The 22,867-nt window shown below is 49.6% G+C and overlaps 1 protein-coding gene across 1 annotated transcript; it reads right to left on the bottom strand.

Moving 5' to 3' along the window:
- Nucleotides 1-1,722: 1,722 nt before the first annotated feature.
- Nucleotides 1,723-22,391, bottom strand: LOC121534706 (leucine-rich repeat-containing protein 52). The gene is made up of 3 exons (XM_041841288.1): nt 21,953-22,391; nt 21,159-21,789; nt 1,723-2,482 (listed from the first exon to the last, which is right to left on the bottom strand). Exons 1-3 carry the CDS (start codon nt 22,004-22,006, stop codon nt 2,136-2,138), a joined length of 1,032 nt encoding a protein of 343 aa, XP_041697222.1. The 5' UTR covers nt 22,007-22,391; the 3' UTR covers nt 1,723-2,135.
- Between the last annotated feature and the right edge of the window lie 476 nt (nt 22,392-22,867).

The raw sequence follows: 22,867 nt of genomic DNA, 5'->3' as shown, positions 1-22,867 counted from the left end.
TAAAATGCAAGTTCATAAACAGACCTTAGACTGAACATGCATAGTGAATGCATATCATATACTGGACCGTAGGGACCATGCAGGTATGGTACTGTAGCCACATACTATGGCTGTTGTATGACATGCAAGTATGATAGCAACCAGCAACCTGTGGTTGAAAATGTGCATTGAGACTAACACTATGTTAATGTCTGTTGGCATACAGTGGGTGATCATTTAAATGAAATGCATAAAGCTAGGGAAACAAAGTTTCTCATCCCCCCTCAAAAGAAACAAACAAACAAGCATGCTTGCACACACACATTCCTGAGTCTCCATTTTGAGGGGTACAGCAGTACTATGTTCATACAACCAACATATCTCCTTGTTTAGACTCGCCTGGTGTTGACTAGAGAGAGACATAAACAGTGACACTGTAAAGGTCAGATAACTGTAGTAACATCTCTGCTTTGATCAGGAAACCAGCCCAACACCCAACATTACCTCTAGTATTCCTAGAGAACATGCTCCCAGTCGGTTCGATGTATCAGAACAGAAGTTATGAATCCTGTCTGTACATTAATGAAGTGCATTAATCTTGGGGGGCACCTTGGACCCCAGTTTATCTCTCTAACACCCTCCTTTTCTCCTTCCCTCCTTCCTTCTCACACCACCTCTCCAGCTTATCAATCCATTGTGTGTAATGGATACGTCCTCTTACAGCCCCTTAGAGCCACTGTAATCCAGCCACAAGCCTCTCCTTAGGACAGCAGCTGTTGTTGGGATGAATGGAGAGACTCACCTCTACTAAGTTTATAACAGACAAGAGTCAGGATTAACGTCAGAGTGCCGCCGGAGGACCAACAGGACAGATAGGGAGTGAGTAAGTGTTGATCCACGTGATCTGAAAAGCATTTAGCTTTAAAAGAAGCCAGTGCTGACATCGTGCGATATATAATAATGGATGGTCAGTAGTATTCTAAGGGGGTTGGATCAGATGAAAGCAACTGTCCCAGAGTAGGACTAGTACTGTGCTTCATAATAATCATTATGCTTCACAGTAGAAGTGTTTTGTGTTATTGCTGTAGAATTGTTCTATAATTCAGGACTTACTGTAAGGTTTTTGGTGCAGTCAGTGCATGCAGAGACAGATGGAGTGGACGAGACTCTGCATCGTACTAAACAGGGACAGTAGGAAGACAGGAAATCAATTATCATGTTCAGTGTTTACCTGGCCCCACTGAGAGGCCAGACAGAATATCTCCAACAGCCAGCTGGGTTAAAGCCAAGTCCCTCAGCAGACAGGGCTCTACTTAGAGATGATCTCTTGGCTAATAGTAGAGGGGAGTGAAAACTCCCAATACACACACAGGCAACCAAAAGGAACACACACTCGCACACACACACACACACACAGGACCAGAGAGTTGCATCCTATCATTATAGTATATTAAAGGCCCAATGCAGCTGTTTTTATCTCAATATTAAATCATTTCTGCGTTACCCGTTAAGTACCTCATTGTAATAGTTTTCCTTTAAAATGGTCAAAAAAAATGAGAAATCGTTCTTTTTGCTAAAAAGCTAATTTTAAGCAAGAATTCTGCCATTACTGTCTGGGAGTGGTCTGATTGAGGGGCCTAATTGGAGGAGCCTAATGGGAGGGATATGTAACCAGAACTAGCTGTTATTGGCAGAGAGGTTTGGAAGTCTCTTTGTTATTGGTCTATTAACTTATACCACCTGGTGATGTCACCAAGCAAGCCAAAACTCCACCCATGCAAAACCTGCTGATTTAGAAGGTCCTGTGTAAATTGTACTTTTAACTAGCAACTGTCAGTAAATAACACTGATCACATTTTGTCACACTTTTACAGTGTTAGTTTCATCAGCTGTTGTACAATATGATACAAAACACAGGACAAACTGAATTTTGTCTGCACTGGGCCTTTAAGGAACTATGACCATTCAACTCTCAATCACCATGACAGTCAGGCACATCTCTGTGTTGTCTCTCTTCTGTATTTTATAAGGGAGTCAATATAAATCCCAGTGTGCTCTGCTTTGTAGTTTCTTCTTAACCTCTGCCATTCTATGACATCACAGGTTTTGTAGTTCTGTGGGTTCCGAGGCACAGTCGGGTGTGGGACAGGGTGGAGTCATACCACCATGTGACCAGTGTTTTTCATATCCCCATTACCACGTGGGTTGGCATGGTGATCACCCCCGCCACCCGTGCCAGGTCCTGCGTCCTGCTCTACCTCGTCGTCGGGGTCCATCTGCTCGCTCTTCTTCTTGACATAGCGTTCGTACAACACTATGACCACGCCGATGGCCCACGCCGACACCGTTCCCGCCGCGAAGATGACGAAGCCGATGGCGAGGAAGAACAGGTAGTCCCAGGAACCCAGGCCCTGGTGGCACCGCGACCGCAGCTGCAGCCCCAGCTCACCCAGACGCTGCCCCTGCAGGTCAGGAGGACCATGGCACACCGTCTGGCCCTCGTCTGGAAGAGACAACACAGCACAGGTAGGTCCTGACCTTATTACTGATGAGTGTGTTTGTTTTTTATTACCGTCTTTTTCTTTCTGCTTGCATTTTGTATTTATATTTTGATGTGTGTATTTTCTGTAATTTATGTAATTCAGGGCTCATCTGCAAAAGAGACCTTGGTCTCAGTATAACTCCCTGATAAAATAAAGGGTAAATACAAATAAATAAAAAGTTATACTAGAACTTGCATTGGTGATACAGTAGGAGCCTATCACTAGTTGTAATGATTAGAGCTCTGAGTTTTTCTTGACCATGCCACCTGACCAGTAAAAACTATGGGTCCTAGTTATAGGCTATATTAGTGAAGACCGTTTTGGTCACACTTTATTTGGATAGTCCCATATAGATGATCTATAGATGGTCATATTATCAACAAACTATCTGTTGATAAGCAACTGCTTGCTCAGGTTAGGGTAAGGGTTAGGTTTAGGGTTAGGGTAAGTGTTAAGGTTAGGGTTAGTAGCACAGGAGGCTGGTGGCACCTTAATTGGGGAGAACAGGCTCGTGGTAACGGCTGGAGTGGAATTAGTGGAATGCTATCAAACACATGGTTTTCAGGTGTTTGATGCCATTCCATTTGCTCCGTTCCAGCCATTATTATGAGCTGCGCTCCCCTCAGCAGCCTCCTGTGGTTAGTAGATAGTTGAAATGTTGTTCACAGTTATTGAACGTCTACAAACCATCTACTTGGGACTATCCAAATAAAGTGTTACCACCCTAGTAGACATGAACATTTGTACTGAGCCCATACAGTATTACCAACATAAGAACAACTTACTGCTACTATTATTATTGTCAGTGTTAAATGTGGATGTGGTGCAGGAATCAGGCGCAGGAAACAGAGGCTTCGTCCAACAGGCTTTAGTAGGTACACAAAAAAACAAACGGGCCTCAACAAGAGCCCGGAAGGCAAAACACGAAATTACGCAAAACGCGTAAAACACTACTCGCCAAAAATAGCGCGCACAACAAGTGCGGAAACTCTCTCCTATACAATGGAGGAAAACAAACACTGCACCTCTGACCGGAGAACAATTACACACAACACAAGACTCAAACAACGAGAACTTATAGGACACACAATAAGCACAAAACAGAAACAGGTGTACCAATAAGACAAAACCAAACAAACATCGAAAACATACAACGGTGGCAGCTAGTACTCCGGGGACGACGACCGCCGAAGCCTGCCCGAACAAGGAGGAGGAGCAGCCTCGGCCAAAACCGTGACAGTACCCCCCCCCTTGACGCGCGGCTCCAGCCGTGCGCCGACCCCGGCCTCGGGGACGACCAGGAGGACGCGGAGCAGGGCGCGTGGGGTGACCACGGTGGAACTCAGTCAGAAGAGACAGGTCTAAAATATCCCTCCTCGGCACCCAGCACCGTTCCTCCGGGCCGTACCCCTCCCACTCCACGAGATATTGGAGACCCCCCATCCGACGTCTCGAATCCAAGATGGACCGAACTGTGTACGCCGGAGCCCCCTCGATGTCCAGTGGGGGCGGAGGAGTCTCTCCTATCTCACAGTCCTGGAGTGGACCAGCTACCACCGGCCTGAGAAGAGACACATGGAACGAGGGGTTAACATGATAATCAATAGGCAGTTGTAACCTGTAACACACCTCGTTCAACCTCCTCAGGACTTTAAAAGGCCCCACAAACCGCCGACCCAGCTTCCGGCAGGGCAGGCGGAGGGGTAGATTTCTGGTCGAGAGCCAGACTCGATCTCCAGGTGCGTACACCGGCCCCTCACTGCGGTGGAGATCGGCGCTCGCCTTGTGTCGACGGATGGCCCGCTGCAGATGGACGTGTGCAGTGTCCCACGTCTCCTCCGAGCGCCGCACCCACTCATCCACCGCAGGGGCCTCGATCTGGCTCTGATGCCATGGTGCCAGAACCGGCTGGTAACCTAACACACATTGGAAAGGGGTTAGGTTGGTGGAGGAGTGGCGGAGAGAGTTCCGTGCCATCTCTGCCCAGGGGACATACCTCGCCCACTCCTCCGGCAGGCCCTGGCAATACGACCTCAGAAACCTACCCACATCCTGGTTGACACGTTCGACCTGCCCATTGCTCTCCGGGTGGTACCCCGGGGTAAGGCTCACCGAGACCCCCAAACGCTCCATGAACGCTCTCCAGACTCGGGAGGTAAACTGGGGACCTCGATCAGACACTATATCCTCGGGTACCCCGTAATGCCGGAAGACGTGGGTGAATAGTGCCTCAGCGGTCTGTAGGGCAGTAGGGAGACCCGGCATGGGAAGGAGATGACAGGCCTTCGAGAACCGATCCACAACGACCAGGATGGTGGTATTCCCCTGTGAGGGGGGAAGGTCTGTAACAAAGTCCACCGAGAGGTGAGACCAGGGTCGTTGTGGAACGGGCAGGGGTTGTAACTTTCCCCTGGGCAAGTGTCTGGGCGCCTTACACTGGGCACACACCGAGCAGGAGGAGACATAAACCCTCACATCCCTGGCTAACGTTGGCCACCAGTACTTCGTGCTAAGGCAGTGCACTGTCCGGCCAATACCTGGATGCCCAGAGGAGGGTGACGTGTGAGCCCAATAAATGAGTCGATCCCGAACCTCGAGCGGAACTTACGTCCGACCCACAGGACACTGTGGAGGGCTAGGGTCGGTATGTAACGCCCGCTCAATTTCAGCATCGACCTCCCACACCACCGGTGCCACCAGACAAGACTTCGGTAGTATGGGAGTGGGCTCAACGGACCTCTCCTCTGTGTCATACCGCCGAGACAGGGCGTCTGCCTTTCCGTTCTGGGACCCAGGGATGTACGTGATCTTAAATACGAACCGGGCTAGAAACATAGTCCACCGAGCCTGGCGAGGATTCAGTCGCCTAGCTGCCCGAATGTATTCCAGGTTACGGTGGTCAGTCAAAATGAGGAAAGGGTGTTGAGCCCCCTCAAGCCAATGCCTCCACACCTTTAGGGCCTGTACCAAGGCTAACAGCTCCCTGTCCCCCACGTCATAATTTCGCTCCGCCGGGCTGAGCTTCTTAGAGTAAAAAGCACAGGGGCAGAGTTTAGGTGGCGTGCCGGACCGTTGCGATAGAACGGCCCCTATACCGGCTTCTGACGCGTCCACCTCCACCTGGAATGGTAAAGTGGGATCCGGATGCGCCAGCACCGGAGCCGAAGTAAACAGGTCCTTCAGTTTCCCGAAAGCCCTGTCCGCCTCAGCTGACCACTGCAAGCGCACCGGACCCCCCTTTAGAAGGGACGTTATGGGAGCTGCCACCTGTCCAAAACCCCGGATAAACCTCCGGTAGTAATTCGCAAAGCCCAAGAACTGCTGCACCTCTTTAACCGTGGTTGGGGTTTGCCAATTACGCACGGTTGACACCCGGTCAACCTCCATCTTCACCCCTGACACGGACAACTGATAACCCAAAAAGGAGACAGACTCCTGGAAGAACAGACATTTCTCTGCCTTGACATACAGGTCGTGCTCCAACAGCCTCCTCAACACTCGGCGCACCAGGGCTACATGCTCAGCTCGGGTAGAAGTGTACACCAGAATATCGTCTATGTACACGACCACTCCTTGCCCCTGCATGTCCCGGAAAATCTCATCCACAAAGGATTGGAAGACTGAAGGAGCATTCATCAACCCGTATGGCATGACGAGATACTCGTAATGACCCGAGGTGGTACTAAATGCTGTCTTCCATTCATCGCCCTCCCTAATGCGCACCAAGTTGTAGGCGCTCCTGAGGTCCAATTTTGTGAAGAACCGCGCTCCGTGTAATGACTCCGTCATAGTCGCAATCAGAGGGAGTGGATAACTGAATTTCACAGTAATCTGATTGAGACCACGGTAATCAATACACGGGCGCAAACCTCCATCCTTTTTCTTCACAAAAAATAAGCTCGAGGACGCAGGGGAAGTGGAGGGCCGTATGTATCCCTGTCTCAGAGACTCGGCTATGTATGTCTCCATAGCCCTCTTCTCCTCTTGAGACAAAGGATACACATGGCTCCGCGGAAGCGCAGCTCCTACCTGGAGGTCTATCGCACAATCCCCCTGTCTATGAGGTGGCAATCGCGCCGCCCTCGCCTTGCTAAACACGAGTGCTAAATCCTCATACTCAGGGGGAACGTGCATTGCGGGCACTTGGTTTGGACTCTCCACCAAGGTCGCCCCACGGAAACACCCAGACATCGCCCCATACACTGGGCAGACCACTCCTTAAGAGCCCTCTGTTGCCACGAAATAGAGGGATTATGGGTAATCAACCAGGGAAGCCCCAGCACCACCGGATACGCAGGAGAGTCGATCAGATATAGCTGAATAGTCTCCTCATGACCCCCCTGCGTCCTCATCCTAAGTGGCGCCGTGACCTCCCTAATCAACCCCGATCCCAACGGGCGGCTATCTAGAGCATGTACAGGGAAGGGAGCATTGACAGGAAGGAGAGGAATCCCTAACTCTACACAAAACTTCCGATCAATAAAATTCCCAGCTGCGCCTGAATCTACTAGCGCTTTATGCTGGGACCGAGGTGCAACCTGTGGAAAACGGACAGGTATAGTTAGGTGCACAACAGAGAGCTCTGGGTAAGTGGGGCGCCTACTCACCTGGAAGGACTCCCCAGTGCGTGGCCTGTTGTCTCCTCCCCCTGGAGACCCTCCCCAGCACCTAGCCGCAGTGTGTCCTCCACGGCCACAGTTGGTGCAGGGGACGGCCCCCCTTGGACTCCTTCTCCTCCTTTCTCTAGCGCCAGCACCTCCGAGCTCCATAGGACTCGGCTCGGAGGCGCTGGAGGGTGGAATGGACGGCCCCCACTCGGAACGTCCGCGAGTGGCCAGCAGGGTGTCGAGGCGTATGGCCATGTCCACCAACTGGTCAAACGAGAGGTTGGTGTCCCTGCAAGCCAGCTCACGGCGGACGTCCTCCCGTAGGCTGCACCGAAAGTGGTCAATGAGGGCCCGCTCATTCCACCCTGCATCTGCCGCTAGAGTCCGGAACTCCAAGGCAAACTCCTGGGCGCTCCTCTTCCCCTGCCGGAGGTAGAATAGGCGCTCCCCCGCCGCTTTCCCCTCAGGTGGATGGTCGAACACAGCCCTGAAGCGGCGGGAGAACTCCGCGTAGGTAATCGTTGCGGCGTCTATCCTCCTCCACTCGGCGTTGGCCCACTCCAACGCCTTGCCGGTGAGACAGGAGATGAGGGCGGAAACGCTCTCGTGTCCCGAGGGCGCCGGGTGTACGGTGGCTAGGTAGAGTTCTACCTGTAGGAGGAAACCCTGACACCCGGCAGCGGTACCATCATACGCCCTCGGGAGCGAGAGCCGAATCCCACTGGGTTCTGGAGCCTGGACGGGCGGACTGGCCGATGGTGGGGGTGAGGTAGGTGGAGGTGTGGGTACCCCACTGGTCTCCCATCGGTGTAGAGTATTTATTACTCCCTGCAGGGCGGTCCCAAATTGGTTTATCCGGTCGTCCTGTCCGCGGACGCGCTCCTCGAACGACTCGGGTGCTGCTGCTGCTCCTGCTGATTCCATCGATATGGTGTGTAATTCTGTCAGTGTGAAATGTGGATGTGGTGCAGGAATCAGGCGCAGGAAACAGAGGCTTCGTCCAACAGGCTTTAGTAGGTACACAAAAAAACAAACGGGCCTCAACAAGAGCCCGTAAGGCAAAACACGAAATTACGCACAATGCGTAAAACACTACTCGCCAAAAATAGCGCGCACAACAAGTGCGGAAACTCTCTCCTATACAATGGAGGAAAACAAACACTGCACCTCTGACCGGAGAACAATTACACACAACACAAGACTCAAACAACTAGAACTTATAGGACACACAATAAGCACAAAACAGAAACAGGTGTACCAATAAGACAAAACCAAACAAACATCGAAAACATACAACGGTGGCAGCTAGTACTCCGGGGACAACGACCGCCGAAGCCTGCCCGAACAAGGAGGAGGAGCAGCCTCGGCCGAAACCGTGACAATTATAAATTCCCCAACCTATAATTTCAGCATTACTATTAAGACTATTAATAGCTAATATTAAGGCTCTATAAAGCTGATGTGGCAAATATTCATTAAAAATCGTTTTTCAACCACTCCACAACTTTCTTGTTAACAAACTATAGTTTTGGCAAGTCGGTTAGGACATCTACTTTGTGCATGACACAAGTAATTTTCCAACAATTGTTTACAGACAGATTATTTCACTTATAATTCACTGTATCACAATTCCAATGGGTCAGAGGTTTACATACACTAAGTTGACTGTGCCTTTAAACAGCTTGGTAAATTCTAGAAAATGATGTCATGGCTTTAGAAGCTTCTGATAGGCTAATTTACATCATTTGAGTCAATTGGAGGTGTACCTGTGGATGTATTTCAAGGCCTACCTTCAAACTCAGTGCCTCTTTGCTTGACATCATGGGAAAGTCAAAAGAAATCAGCCAAGACCTCAAAAAAAATGTTGTAGACCTCCACAAGTCTGGTTCATCCTTGGGAGCAATTTCCAAACGCCTGAAGGTACCACGTTCATCTGTACAAACAATAGTACGCAAGTATAAACACCATGGGACCACGCAGCCGTCATACCGCTCAGGAAGGAGACGCGTTTTGTCTCCTAGAGATGAACGTACTTTGGTGACAAAAGTGCAAATCAATCCCAGAACAACAGCGAAGGACCTTGTGAAGATGCTGGAGGAAACAGGTACAAAAGTATCTATATCCACAGTAAAACGAGTCCTATATCGACATAACCTGAAAGGCCGCTCAGCAAGGAAGAAGCCACTGCTCCAAAACCGCCATAAAAAAGCCAGACTACGGTTTGCAACTGCACATGGGGACAAAGATCGTACTTTTTGGAGAAATTTCCTCTGGTCTGATGAAACAAAAATATAACTGTTTGGCCCTAATGACCATCGTTATGTTTGGAGGAAAAAGGGTGGCACTTGCAAGCCGAAGAACACCATCCCAACCGTAAAGCACTAGGGTGGCAGCATCATGCTGTGGGGGTGCTTTGCTGCAGAAGGGACTGGTGCGCTTCACAAAATAGATGGCATCGTGAGGAAGGAAAATTATGTGGATATATTGAAGCAACATCTCAAGACATCAGTCAGGAAGTTAAAGCTTGGTCGCAAATGGGTCTTCCAAATGGACAATGACTGTCACGCTCTGGCTCCGGGACTTTGTATGTTGAGCCAGGGTGTGTTCGTTTCGTGGTGTTCTGTTTGGTTGGGTTGTTCTAGGTGGTTGTATTTCTTTGTTTGGATGAGTGACTCCCAATCAGAGGTAACGAGTGTCAGCTGTTGGCTCGTTGTCTCTGATTGGGAGCCATATTTAAACTGTCTGTTTTCACCTTGTGTTTGTGGGTTTTTGTTCCGTGTTCAGTCAGTGTTACTGTGGACTTCACGATCGTGTTTTGTTTTGTACTTGTGCTTTACTAATTAAAGTCATGTTCGTTTCACACGCTGCGCCTTGGTCTACTCCTTCACGTCAAGACGATCGTGACAGAAAAACCCACCATAACCATACAACGACCAAGCAGCGTGTTCAGGAGCCATCGCTGGCAGATCTCCGTGGCAACCTCGACTGGATCAAGCAGCGTGACGAGGAGAGAGGATGGACGTGGGAGGAGATGATTGCGAGTCTGGCAAGAGGGAGGAAAGACCCCCAGGACATTTTTAGGGGGGGGCTCACGACGTCGGGCCAGCAGGTGTACGGGTTAGAGCGGTGCAAAGCGTTGGCAGAGAAGGCCGCCAGGTTAGGGGGGCCACTGGGCACAGAGGAGAGGGAAAGTGTGGAGGCACGGCGAGAGGTACTGGGGTGTGTTACCAGTCCGGTCCGGCCCGTTCCTGATCCCTGCGTGGGGCCAGTGGTGTGTGTCCCCAGTACGGTCCGGCCTGTTCCTGCCATTCCCACCAAGTCAGTGGTGCGCGTCGTCAGCCCAGCCCGGCCTGTTCCTGCCATTCCCACCAAGTCAGTGGTGCGCGTCGTCAGCCGAGCCCGGCCTGTTCCTGCCATTCCCACCAAGTCTACGGTGTGCGTCGACAGCCCTGCCCGGCCTGTCCCTGCTCCACGCACCAAGCCTACGGGGTGCGTCGTCAGCCCGACCCGGCCTGTCCCTGCTCCACGCACCAAACCTACGGTGTGCGTCGCCAGCCCTGCCCGGCCTGTTCCTGCTCCACGCACCAAACCTACGGTGTGCGTCGCCAGCCCAGCCCGGCCTGTTCCTGCTCCACGCACCAAGCCTACGGGGTGCGTCGTCAGCCCGGCCCGGCCTGTCCCTGCTCCACGCACCAAACCTACGGTGTGCGTCGCCAGCCCTGTCCGGCCTGTTCCTGCTCCACGCACTAAGCCTACGGTGTGCGTCGCCAGCCCAGCCCGGCCTGTTCCTGCTCCACGCACCAAGCCTACGGGGTGCGTCGTCGGCCTGGTCCAGCTCGTTCCTGCTACTCGCACCAAGCCAAGGGTGCGAGTCGTCAGCCTGATCCAGCCCATTCCTGCTACTCGCACCAAGCCAAGGATGCGAGTCGTCATTTCTCCTCGGAGGCGGCTCCGGCTCCGGGCTTGACCCCCACCCTTCCACAATCCCCCCGTAGCGCCCCCGGTCCGGTCTGACCCCGCTGGCTGGATCTGGACCGGACATAGACGGAGCGGATTGCTCAAACTCCGTAGTGGAGTAGCTGACCTGATCAGGCACCGGACTGACGACGCGCACCCCCTGGCTTGGCGCGTGAGGCAGGAACGGACCGGACCTGGCTGACGATACGCACCCTTGGCTTGGTGCGTGGGCCGAACGGACCTCACCAGGCTGACGACTCGCATCCTTGGCTTGGTGCGAGTAGCAGGAATGGGCTGGATCAGGCTGACGACTCGCACCCTTGGCTTGGTGCGAGTAGCAGGAACGAGCTGGACCAGGCCGACGACGCACCCCGTAGGCTTGGTGCGTGGAGCAGGAACAGGCCGGGCTGGGCTGGCGACGCACACCGTAGGCTTAGTGCGTGGAGCAGGAACAGGCCGGACAGGGCTGGCGACGCACACCGTAGGTTTGGTGCGTGGAGCAGGGACAGGCCGGGCCGGGCTGACGACGCACCCCGTAGGCTTGGTGCGTGGAGCAGGAACAGGCCGGGCTGGGCTGGCGACGCACACCGTAGGTTTGGTGCGTGGAGCAGGAACAGGCCGGGCAGGGCTGGCGACGCACACCGTAGGTTTGGTGCGTGGAGCAGGGACAGCCCAGCCCGGCCTGTCGCTGCTCCACGCACCAAGCCAAGGGGGCGCATCGTGACAGAAGAAACCACCTTAACCAGACCAAGCAGCGTGTTCAGGAGCCATCGCTGGCAGATCTCCGTGGCAACCTCGACTGGATCAAGCAGCGTGACGAGGAGAGAGGATGGACGTGGGAGGAGATGATTGCGAGTCTGGCAAGAGGGAGGAGAGACCCCCAGGAAATTTTTAGGGGGGGGCTCACGACGTTGGGCCAGCAGGTGTACGGGTTAGAGCGGTGCAAAGCGTTGGCAGAGAAGGCCGCCAGGTTAGGGGGCCACTGGGCACAGAGGAGAGGGAAAGTGTGGAGGCACGGCGAGAGGTACTGGGGTGTGTTACCAGTCCGGTCCGGCCCGTTCCTGATCCCTGCGTGGGGCCAGTGGTGTGTGTCCCCAGTACGGTCCGGCCTGTTCCTGCCATTCCCACCAAGTCAGTGGTGCGCGTCGTCAGCCCGGCCCGGCCTGTTCCTGCAATTCCCACCAAGTCAGTGGTGCGCGTCGTCAGCCCAGCCCGGCCTGTTCCTGCCATTCCCACCAAGTCAGTGGTGTGCGTCGACAGCCCAGCCCGGCCTGTCCCTGCTCCACGCACAAAGCCTACGGTGTGCGTCGACAGCCCAGCCCGGCCCGTTCCTGCTCTCCGCACCAAGTCTGTGGTGCGCGTCGCCAGCCCAGTCCGGCCCATCCAAGCTTCCCGCACCAAGCCAGTGGTGTGCGTCGTCAGTCCGGCACGGCCCGTTCCTGCTCTCCGCACCAAGTCTGTGGTGCGCGTCGCCAGCCCAGTCCGGCCCATTCAAGCTTCCCGCACCAAGCCAGTGGTGTGCGTCGTCAGCCCTGTCCGGCCCGTTCCTGCTCTCCGCACCAAGTCTGTGGTGCGCGTCGCCAGCCCGGTCCGGCCCGTCCAAGCTCCCCGCACCGGGTCAGTGGTGCGCGTCGTCAGCCCGGTCCGGCTCATTCCTGCTCCCCGCACCAAGTCAGGGGTGCGCTTCGTCAGCCCGGTCCGGCCCGTTCCTCCTCCACGCATCAAGCCAGGGGTGTGCGTCGTCAGTCCAGCACAACCCGTGCCTGGGTCATGTCCGGAGCCGGATCCGCCGCCGAGGCGGAGTGCCCACCCGGTCCCTCCCCTGTTGTGGTTGTTTGGCGCGGCCGGAGTCCGCGCCTTTGGGGGGGGGTACTGTCACGCCCTGGCTCTGGGGACTATGTTATGTTGAGCCAGGGTGTGTAAGTCTATGTTTAATTTTCTATGTTGGTCTGAGTGACTCCCAATCAGAGGCAACGAGTGTCAGCTGGGTGTCTCTGATTGGGAGCCATATTTAACTGTTTGCCTTGCACTTTGTGTTTTGTGGTTTCTTGTTCATTTCGGTTTGTGTTTAACCATAGACGTCACGTTATCGTTTATTGTTTTGATCGTGTGATCAGTTGAATAAATATAATATGTTCACCCGCAATGCTGCGCCTTGGTCCTCTCTGTTCGACGAGCGTGACAATGACCCCAAGCATACTTCCAAAGTTGTGGCAAAATGGCTTAAGGACAACAAAGTCAAGGTATTGGAGTGGCCATCACAAAGCCCTAACCTCAATCCTATAGAACATTTGTGGGCAGAACTGAAAAAACGTGTGCGAGCAAGGAGGCCTACAAACCTGACTCATTTACACCCGTTCTGTCAGGAGGAATGGGCCAAAATTCACCCAACTTATTGTGGTAGCTTGTGGAAGGCTACCCGAAACGTTTGACCCAAGTTAAACAATTTAAAGGTAATGCTACCAAATACTAATTGAATGTAAGTAAACTTCTGACCCACTGGGAATGTGATGAAAGAAATAAAAGCTGAAATAAATCATTATCTCTACTATTATTCGGATATTCTTAAAGTAAAGTGGTGATCCTAACTGACCTAAGACAGGGATTTTTACTAGGATTAATAATAATATGCCATTTAGCAGACGCTTTTATCCAAAGCGACTTACAGTCATGTGCACATAAATTTTTACGTATGGGTGGTCCCGGGGATCGAACCCACTACCCTGACGTTACAAGCGCCATGCTCTACCAATTGAGCTACAGAGGACCACATGATTAAATGTTAGGAATTGTGAAAAACAGAGTTTAAATGTATTTGGCTAAGGTGTATGTAAACTTCCGACTTCAACTGTACATAATAATGATGGAAATGTTATTTGAAGTGTTTTTGTCAATTTGTAAGTCGCTCTGGATAAGAGTGTCTGCTAAATGACGTAAATGTAAAGTGTTGAAGTGTGTAGGTAAGCCACCTAGGGAAGGTGATATCAATATTATATTTAATCAAATAGGGAGTTGTGGCCTGTTGAATAATTCAAACACATTACATGATATCGTTTGACATAACCTTCATGAGAGCTAGATAACACACACTCCCTCCTGAAATATCTTTCAGTTTGCAGCAAAAAAATTTAAATAAAATACCATGTAAGAAAACAGCACATGCTGTATCGTTTTGTTTCCCTTATCAGACAATAACAGAATAGGAGCTGCTGTCTGTTATTGGTGTGTTGTGATGTTGATATTACATTACACCAAATCCGAGGCTTTTGAATAATTCAAGCCCATTTCAACCCTACTGGATTTCACTGGGTAATTCTGTCTTTTGTGTCTGACTCGTCCAGTAATCAGATAGAAGGGATTTTCTTCTGCTAGGCTGCATGCCTCCAGCAGGCTCCTTGGTTGGATCATGACTGAGACTCACTCAGAAATCATGAATGTCAATAGAAAAGAGGATGTTTATTTTGTCAGAACAGGGATCCTGTGCTGTAGCATCAAAGACCAGACAGCTGACTCCTACTATGTGGGGGAAGAGGAATATAGATAGACTATACTATAAATGTGTTTTGAGGAGCAAATAGTTTGATACAGTACGTTGGTCTAATCATAGATGCTAAAGACTCAACGATGATCATTGTGTGTATGGATGCCTTGAAGCCCTGGTTTGTTAGGGGTCATATTCTGAAGAAGAAAAATGCCTGAAATGTGATTGCAATAACCAGAGTGTTGGAAAATTTCAAGGGACATTAATTTGCTTTTGTTTTCACAGCTTTTTGTGTTTGGGAATCTCTCTCGGGATCAGATCAAAAGGCTTTTACTGTTTCTGCCTGGCTGACTGGCTGTGCTCTGATCTGTATTCTGTGTTTCATGCCAGCAGACTTTGTTCATGCACTATTTACACTGGCTTATTTTTCACCACAGAATTGGCTGGTTTTGTCCATACATTGTGCATGGATGGACTTTTTGAGGAAATTAAGACATACTTTTGTATATATAGTGTATGTGGACACCCCTTCAAATTAGTGGATTCGGCAATTTCAGCCACAATCGTTGCTGACAGGTGTATAAAATCGAGCACACCGCCATGCAATCTCCATAGACAAACATTAGCAGTAGAATGGCCTTACTAAAGTACTCAGTCTTTCAACGTTGCACCGTCATAGGATGCCACCTTTCCAACAAGTCAGTTCGTAAAACATTTCTGCCCTGCTAGAGTGGCCCTGGTCAACTGTAAGTGCTGTTATTGTTAAGTGGAGCAACAACGGCTCAGGTGTTAAGTGGTAGGCCCAACAAGCTCACCGAACGGGACCGCCGAGTGCTGAAGCGCGTAGCCCGTAAAAATCGTCTGTCCTCGGTTGCAACACTCCCTACCGAGTCCCAAACTGCCTCTGGAAACAATGTCAGCAATAACTGTTTGTCGGGAGCTTCATGAAATGGGTTTCCATGGCAGAGCAGCCGCACACAAGCCTAAGATCACCATGCGCAATGCCAAGCATCGGCTGGAGTTGTGTAAAGATCGCCGCCATTGGACTCTGGAGCAGTGGAAACGCGTTCTCTGGAGTGATGAATCACGCTTCACCTTCTGGCAGTCCAATGGACGACTCTGGGTTTGGCAGATGCCAGAAGAACGCTACCTGCCCCAATGCATAGTGCCAACTGTAAAGTTTGGTGGAGGAGGAATAATGGTCTGGGGCTGTTTTTCATGGGTTGGGCTAGGCCCCTTAGTTCCAGTGAAAGGAAATCTTAACGTTACAGCATACAATGACATTCTAGACGATTCTGTGCTTCCAACTTTGTGGCAACAGTTTGGGGAAGGCCCTTTCCTGTTTCAGCATGACAATGCCCCCGTGCACAAAGCGAGGTCCATAGAGATTGGTGTGGAAGAACTTGACTGGCCTGCACAGAGCCCTAACCTCAACCCCATCGAACACCTTTGGGATCAATTGGAACGCTGACTGCGAGCCAGGCCTAATTGCCCAACATCAGTGGCCGACCTCACTAATGCTCTTGTGGCTGAATGTAAGCAAGTTCCCGCAGCAATGTTCCAACATCTAGTGGAAAGCATTCCCAGAAGAGTGGAGGCTGTTATAGCAGCAAAGGGGGGACCAACTCCATATTAATGCCCATGATTTTGGAATGAGATGTTCGGCGAGCAGGTGTCCACATACTTTCGGTCATGTAGTGTATGTTGTGCTTGTCTAATCTATTGAGAATTGAGTACAAATCTGATTGGAACTGCAGAGCATTATATGGTGTACTGGAAGATAAAGATAAAATAACAGTAATTAAATGTTTCATAGTAGGAAGGGACATAATATTTTTGATTAACATCAATTAATACTTAATTAGTGTTCCATTGTAGAAATTCACACACAGTATCCTTTGGATTTGTCTTAGCCTACATCACAGTCACAACTGACCCTGTGCTCTCTGTCTTTGATGATTTGAATAAAAGCAGAGGAGATGCAGAACTGAACCCAGTAAATAAGCGGGTGCATCACTAACGATAGAGTAAAAGGTGCATGGTCAATCCGACATCTGCATTGGCCGTGCAGCATTTACGGTGATACAGCCTCTGCAGAAGTCAGGGCATTCATATTTCTTGTGCTTTGCGGAGCAGCACAGAGATGTTGAGCAGAGCTGTTATGAAGGCAGTTGTCAAGGAAGTGAGTTTGTGTTTATACAGGACCTCCCACCCCCACCTACCATCAACCAATTATGTAAATGCTGAGCTTTACGGAGCCCTCCGCATTGTTACAAAATTTGGGAGGCACACAGCAATGCGGTACAGAGCTCAATTTGGCCTCTGCATGCCTCCGGAGGCTCTGCAATTGCGTCACAACCTCCATACGGAGCCTCCGACCACATTTTCAGATCAAGCATAAATTGGCTTTTAGGGATAACGGATATAGGATAATGACAGAGATGGGCCTAGATCTCCTGTTGTCTCCAAAGACATTCCATTTTGTCTTCAGATGCCCTGAGAGTTTGGAAATAAATTTAGCAGCACAGATGTCAGGAGTTTTCATAAAAGAGATACACACCACACTACACTTCAATAGTCCTCTGATCTCGCCTCAGAACTACTGACACCACTATAGACCACACTACACTTCAATAGTCCTCTGATCTCGCCTCAGACCTACTGACACCACTATAGACCACACTACACTTCAATAGTCCTCGGATCTTTCCTCAGACCTACTGACACCACTATAGACCACACTACACTTCAATAGTCCTCTGATCTCGCCTCAGACCTACTGACACCACTATAGACCACACTCCACTTCAATAGTCCTCTGATCTCGCCTCAGACCTACTGACACCACTATAGACCACACTACACTTCAATAGTCCTCTGATCTCGCCTCAGACCTACTGACACAACTATAGACCACACTACACTACAATAGTCCTCTGATCTCGCCTCAGACCTACTGACACAACTATAGACCACACTACAATAGTCCTCTGATCTCAACTCAGACCTACTGACACCACTATAGACCACACTACACTTCAATAGTCCTCTGATCTCGCCTCAGACCTACTGACACCACTATAGACCACACTACACTTCAATAGTCCTCGGATCTTGCCTCAGACCTACTGACACCACTATAGACCACACTACACTTCAATAGTCCTCTGATCTCGCCTCAGACCTACTGACACAACTATAGACCACACTACACTACAATAGTCCTCGGATCTTGCCTCAGACCTACTGACACCACTATAGACCACACTACACTTCAATAGTCCTCTGATCTCGCCTCAGACCTCCTGACACCACTATAGCACTCATTTTAATAATACAACACACCACCCTCCTCTTCTCAGTGAACACTAAGTACTACTTCTACTTCTCTTACTCTACTAAGCTAGAGCCCTCTCTCTCCCCAAGGCATAGAAGCCCCCGGGGCCTCCCCCTCATCCCCCTCAGGGTCCGACATCAAAGGAGAGGCTTCCTCTCCCCATCCCATCCGCAAACCACGCTATTTCTAGGATATTTTTTTTGCAGACACTCTTATCCAGAGTGACTTTCAGGAGCAATTAGGGTTAAGTGCCTTGCTCAAGGGCACATCGACAGATGTATTTCACCTAGTCGGCTCAGGGATTCAAACCAGCGACCTTTCAGTTACTGGCCCAACGCTCTAGGCTACCTGCTGCCCTAAAATACCCTTTCCTTATGTAACTGCTAACTACAGACAGTATGCTAAGCTTTAGGAGGCGAGACAGCAGCGGAGAATCTGTTACCGGTAGTTCCTTCTGTGGGTTTTTCTTCTCTTCTTCCTTCTATCAATGCATTATTTCTAAACTGCTGAGACGACAGACAGACAGTACCTCTCAGAACAGGTGAGCACTGCAGTCTGGAGTGTGTGTGTGTGTGTGTGTGTGTATGTGTGTGTGTTCTCCCTTGCTGCAAGCATTTGCTTGAAGGGACTCCGCTCCAAATTAAAGCAGACAAAGGCAATGAGCAGCAGGAAAATAGGACAGCTCTTACAGGACTAGTTTAGGATTCTGCCTGAGCTGCATGGGAGAGGATGATGAGCTGGTGTGCGTGTGTGTGCGCATGTGCGTGTGTGTGCGGGGGATGCCCATTAGTAAGTGTAACATGGTGTTAGTAATATGACTGGCTCTTGCTCATTGAGGTGCACTATAAATAGCTGCTCTTTTGTGCATTTACACATCCCAAAAAAGCAGCAGAAGACTTCACTCCAAACTGAACAAAGCCAAAATCAGATATACAGAGCATTCGGAAAGTATTCAGACCCCTTGACTTTTTCCTCATTTTGTTACGTTACAGCCTTATTCTAAAATTGATTAAATTACTTTTTTTCCTCATCAATCTACACACAATAACCCTATAATGACAAAGCAAAAACAGATTTGTAGAAATGTTTGCAAATGTATTAAAAATAAAAAACAGAAATACCTTATTTACATAAATATTCAGACCCTTTGCTATGAGACTTGAAATTGAGCTCAGGTGCATTCTGTTTCCATTGATCATCCTTGAGATGTTTCTACAACTTGATTGGAGTCCACCTGTGGTAATTTCAATTGATTAGACATGATTTGGAAAGGCACACACCTGTCTATATTAGGTCCCACAGTTGACAGTGCATGTCAGAGCAAAAACCAAGCCATGAGGTCGAAGGAATTGTCTGTATAGCTCCGAGACAGGATTGTGTCGAAGGCACAGCTCTGGGGAAGGGTACCAAAACATTTCTGCAGCATTGAAGGGCCCCAAGAACACAATGGCCTCCATCATTCTTAAATGGAAGAAGTTTGGAACCACCAAGTTTGCCCCTGAGCAATCAGGGGAGAAGGGCCTTGGTCAGGGAGGTGACCAAGAACCCGATGGTCACGCTGACAGAGCTCCAGAGTTCAGCGCCCTGTGTCTCAGTATGTTTAGCGTATCTATCTGATGCTGTCTGGTCAGAAAGAGTATGACATTGTTGCCGCCAGTAGCGTTGCATGCAATGGAAGCCAGCAAGCGATTGGCCTCCCTTGATAACATTTTTTTGAATAATTATAGCCAATCAGCGTTGAGCTAAACTGAGTGAGCTGCGCTATGAATGGTCCTGGCGCACCAAAAAAAGTGTCAAGGGAACCAGTTTGGATTTGTGGTTTTAGCCATGGATGGAGATAGGGATTTGGACTTGTGGTTTTACTTAATTCTCCATACTGGCCATTGATTATAAAGACAATTCTGATCCAACCATAAATTCATACATTGTGCACCTGGCCTGAGAGGATGGAAATTCAACATGTAGCTAGCCTGGCTTATCTTTGCCCATGAAAGGAAGTTAGGCTAGCGAGAAAGTATTTTAGCCAGGTAGCCTAGGAGTAGGACAACAAAAACTAAAAGCGTGTACTGTATGACAGTCATTGCCCATTTAGGCAACATGAAAGAGGAGGATGGCATTGGCATTTCTCTACAAGTAGGGTGAGTCAACATGTTTTTACTACTTGCAAGAATGCACACACACCACACACACCCACACACACATAAATCAGTACCATGGACAGCCACTTCATATTTAGCTTATGTTGTTTGGACTAAATAGTTTTTGGTATCTTTTAGCTGTCACTGTATTAGACTAAGCATAGGTGATTAGATGATGTTGAAATGTTGAAGTTCAAATGGTGCTGGAATAGTGGAGGCAGCTCCTGTTTTCTTTGCAACTTGCGGTAACTCTCAGTGGTTCTAAATCAATAGTTGTTTAATAGTCTGAAAATGTCGGAAACATTACCTTGCTTGACCATGCTGTAGGTCATGTACTGTTTGTTGCATGCAATATGTTTTGTGGACTTGCTCTCCGATTTTGTAATGAAACAAATGTGAGGTTGAATTTATTCTGCCACTGTGTCTTCTTATTGTCTCTGCCATAGGCATATATATCACGGTGTCAAGGCATATGAACTAACAGGTTATAGAGCATACAACGCAATTATCACAACACATAGGTTGTAATATGGCTTTTTTCCCTGGATTGGCTTCCCCAGTGATTTAACCCACACACCACTACTGCATAAACAATATTCAATATCTGTCTTTCCACATATTTTATTTGAAATGACAGTCTTGAATGTCTTAATTGTGTTAGTGTAGTAGACCTCATTCATGAACTCATAAATGAAACATGTAGTTGACCTAGGTTATATGAATTGCATGTGGTTGGGAAAGTGAAACGCTTTCAGTGAGCATTTCAGGAGCGTTTGAACATGGAAACATTCCTTGAGAGAGGCCTGGGATGTGCAGAGCTGGAGAGAATGGCTGTCCTCTCCTGCTATTGGTCCAGCCCCCCACACTGGCTTAGTATATCCATATTGTATATCAATGTGTATGATGTTGGTATGATTAGTACAGCATATCACAGAATATAATCACAGTACAGTAGTAGCTTTGTCCTATGGAACAGCACATCTCACACATCCCTCACACAAATGAGAACGATAAGACAAAACCACAAACTTAAAACCACCAAGCGTACACAAACCAGATAGAATAGAGGGAATTATCTGGATTTATATTTATATCTGAAGGTGCAAACAGTTTTACCTTGAAACTTGAATGCTTCGATGTGGACCCAGAGACAGAGGTCCTCGTTGTCGCAGTCGCAGCTCCAGGAATTCCCGCTGAGGCCGACAGAGCGCAGGGTGGGCAGCGCGATGAGGGAACTGATGTTGAACACGGTCAGGTTGTTCCGGCTCACGTCCAGCACCTGCAGCGCCGAGTTCCTCGCGAAAGCGTCCGGGTGAATGTACGACAGGCCGGGGTTGTCTGTCATTCTCAGCATCACGAGGCTGGACAGCGGCCCGAACGTCCTGGCCTCTATCCGCGTCAAGGTGTTGAAGGACAAGTCCAGGTAAGCAAGCTTCCCCAGGTTCCCGAATGTGGACATAAAAATCTCTGTCAGGGAATTGTTGCTACAGTCCAAGTACACCAAGTCCGACAGGTAGTTGAGCTGCAGTGGCGGCAGCTCCACGATGCGGTTGTTGGAGATGATGAGCTGCCGCGTGGCCAGCGGCAGGTCAGTGGGGAAAGCGGTGAGGTGCTGCCCGGCGCACTGGACCACCAGCTGGTCATCGCACACGCAGCGTTCCGGACATCCCGCTGTCAGAGCCGGGGACGGGGTCACCCCCATGACGAGGATCAGCAGAATGATGAGCCGCAAGGATTGTGCGCTGGGCTGTGGGGCAAGACGCATGACACTGGTGAGGGCTTCATCAATTCCGTTTGGATAAACCACGCCACATTATTCATTGATAGCCTGTGTCCTCTGCCAGTTAGGGCCTATCAGTTAGCCTAACGTAAATGCTATTAACTATTTAAAATGATTTAATTATAGTTACCTGATAATGAGGTTTGACGTTGGCCACTTGTCCTCGCAAGTTGTCGTAGTTCATTCCGAGCGTCGCCTCACGTTTGGGTTCCCGTGCGTAACCATTATAGTGGACCTGGAGGACTCCAGACGCCCAAGCGCCCTCTCAGTTCCAATTCTCTGTTATTCGATTTGGTCGATTAGAGAGTGTTTCTTCTTGTATCAATCATTTTTGTGTAACAACTGCCATTTGAACTCAATATGCAGGAGAGTTCCTTCGCGCGTCGTAGCCTAGTGTTATAATGGTATTTGGTCTTCTGCAAGTGTGGTGGTGTGACTGCCCTCTCTGAAACTGAGCCGCGAATGAGAAGGTGGGCGGTATGGTGCGCTCTCACTGCTCACGCGTTGGATCGAGTGTATGAGGAGAGAGAGGACGGAGCTAAAGAAAGCATAAACAACTGGAGTCAAGAAGCCACGCAAGCTAGGAGAGGTTACCTAATTCTACCAATGTACCCAAAGCGTTCTGGAAATAGAATGCCCAGGGTATAGCCAATTGTGACACTATAATTGCCCAACAGAACACTGTATTTATCTCAATGTATTTACTTATCAATTAAATTAAATTAAATTACCTAGTGCCTATTTAAAGATGGTATGATGGTTATTACGCTGTCATATGTGTGTGTGTGTGTGTCTGTTTTAGAATGTGTGTGTGTCTAGTGTCATATTCCAGTCTAGCTGGATGCAGGGTCATAAACTTAGAGTGCCAGTCTACTTGGGCATGGAGCCACATGTTACTATTTCATTATTATAGTTATATAGCCTACAACATTGACATGGCAAGAGCCAGTTTACACAACTTTTCTCCCACAAGCACACATACACATGGATTCCCCACACCTCTCTCTCCCCCCTCTCTCTTTCTATTCCTCTCCCCCCTTCACCT

This window comes from Coregonus clupeaformis, chromosome 21 (genome assembly GCF_020615455.1).
Source record: "Coregonus clupeaformis isolate EN_2021a chromosome 21, ASM2061545v1, whole genome shotgun sequence".
Lineage (NCBI taxonomy): Eukaryota > Metazoa > Chordata > Actinopteri > Salmoniformes > Salmonidae > Coregonus > Coregonus clupeaformis.
Note: the sequence above shows the minus strand (reverse complement) of the source record. Positions and strands in the feature narration are given on the sequence as shown.

Bases quoted from the DNA above. Each gene is read 5' to 3' on its own strand.
- LOC121534706 (XM_041841288.1), bottom strand. From the start codon at position 22,006: ATGAACTACGACAACTTGCGAGGACAAGTGGCCAACGTCAAACCTCAT. The intron at 21,790-21,952 runs GTAACTATAATT...CTTGCCCCACAG, and splicing joins ACGTCAAACCTCATTATCAG to CCCAGCGCACAATCCTTGCG. The intron at 2,483-21,158 runs GTAAAACTGTTT...TGTCTCTTCCAG, and splicing joins CGAAGCATTCAAGTTTCAAG to ACGAGGGCCAGACGGTGTGC.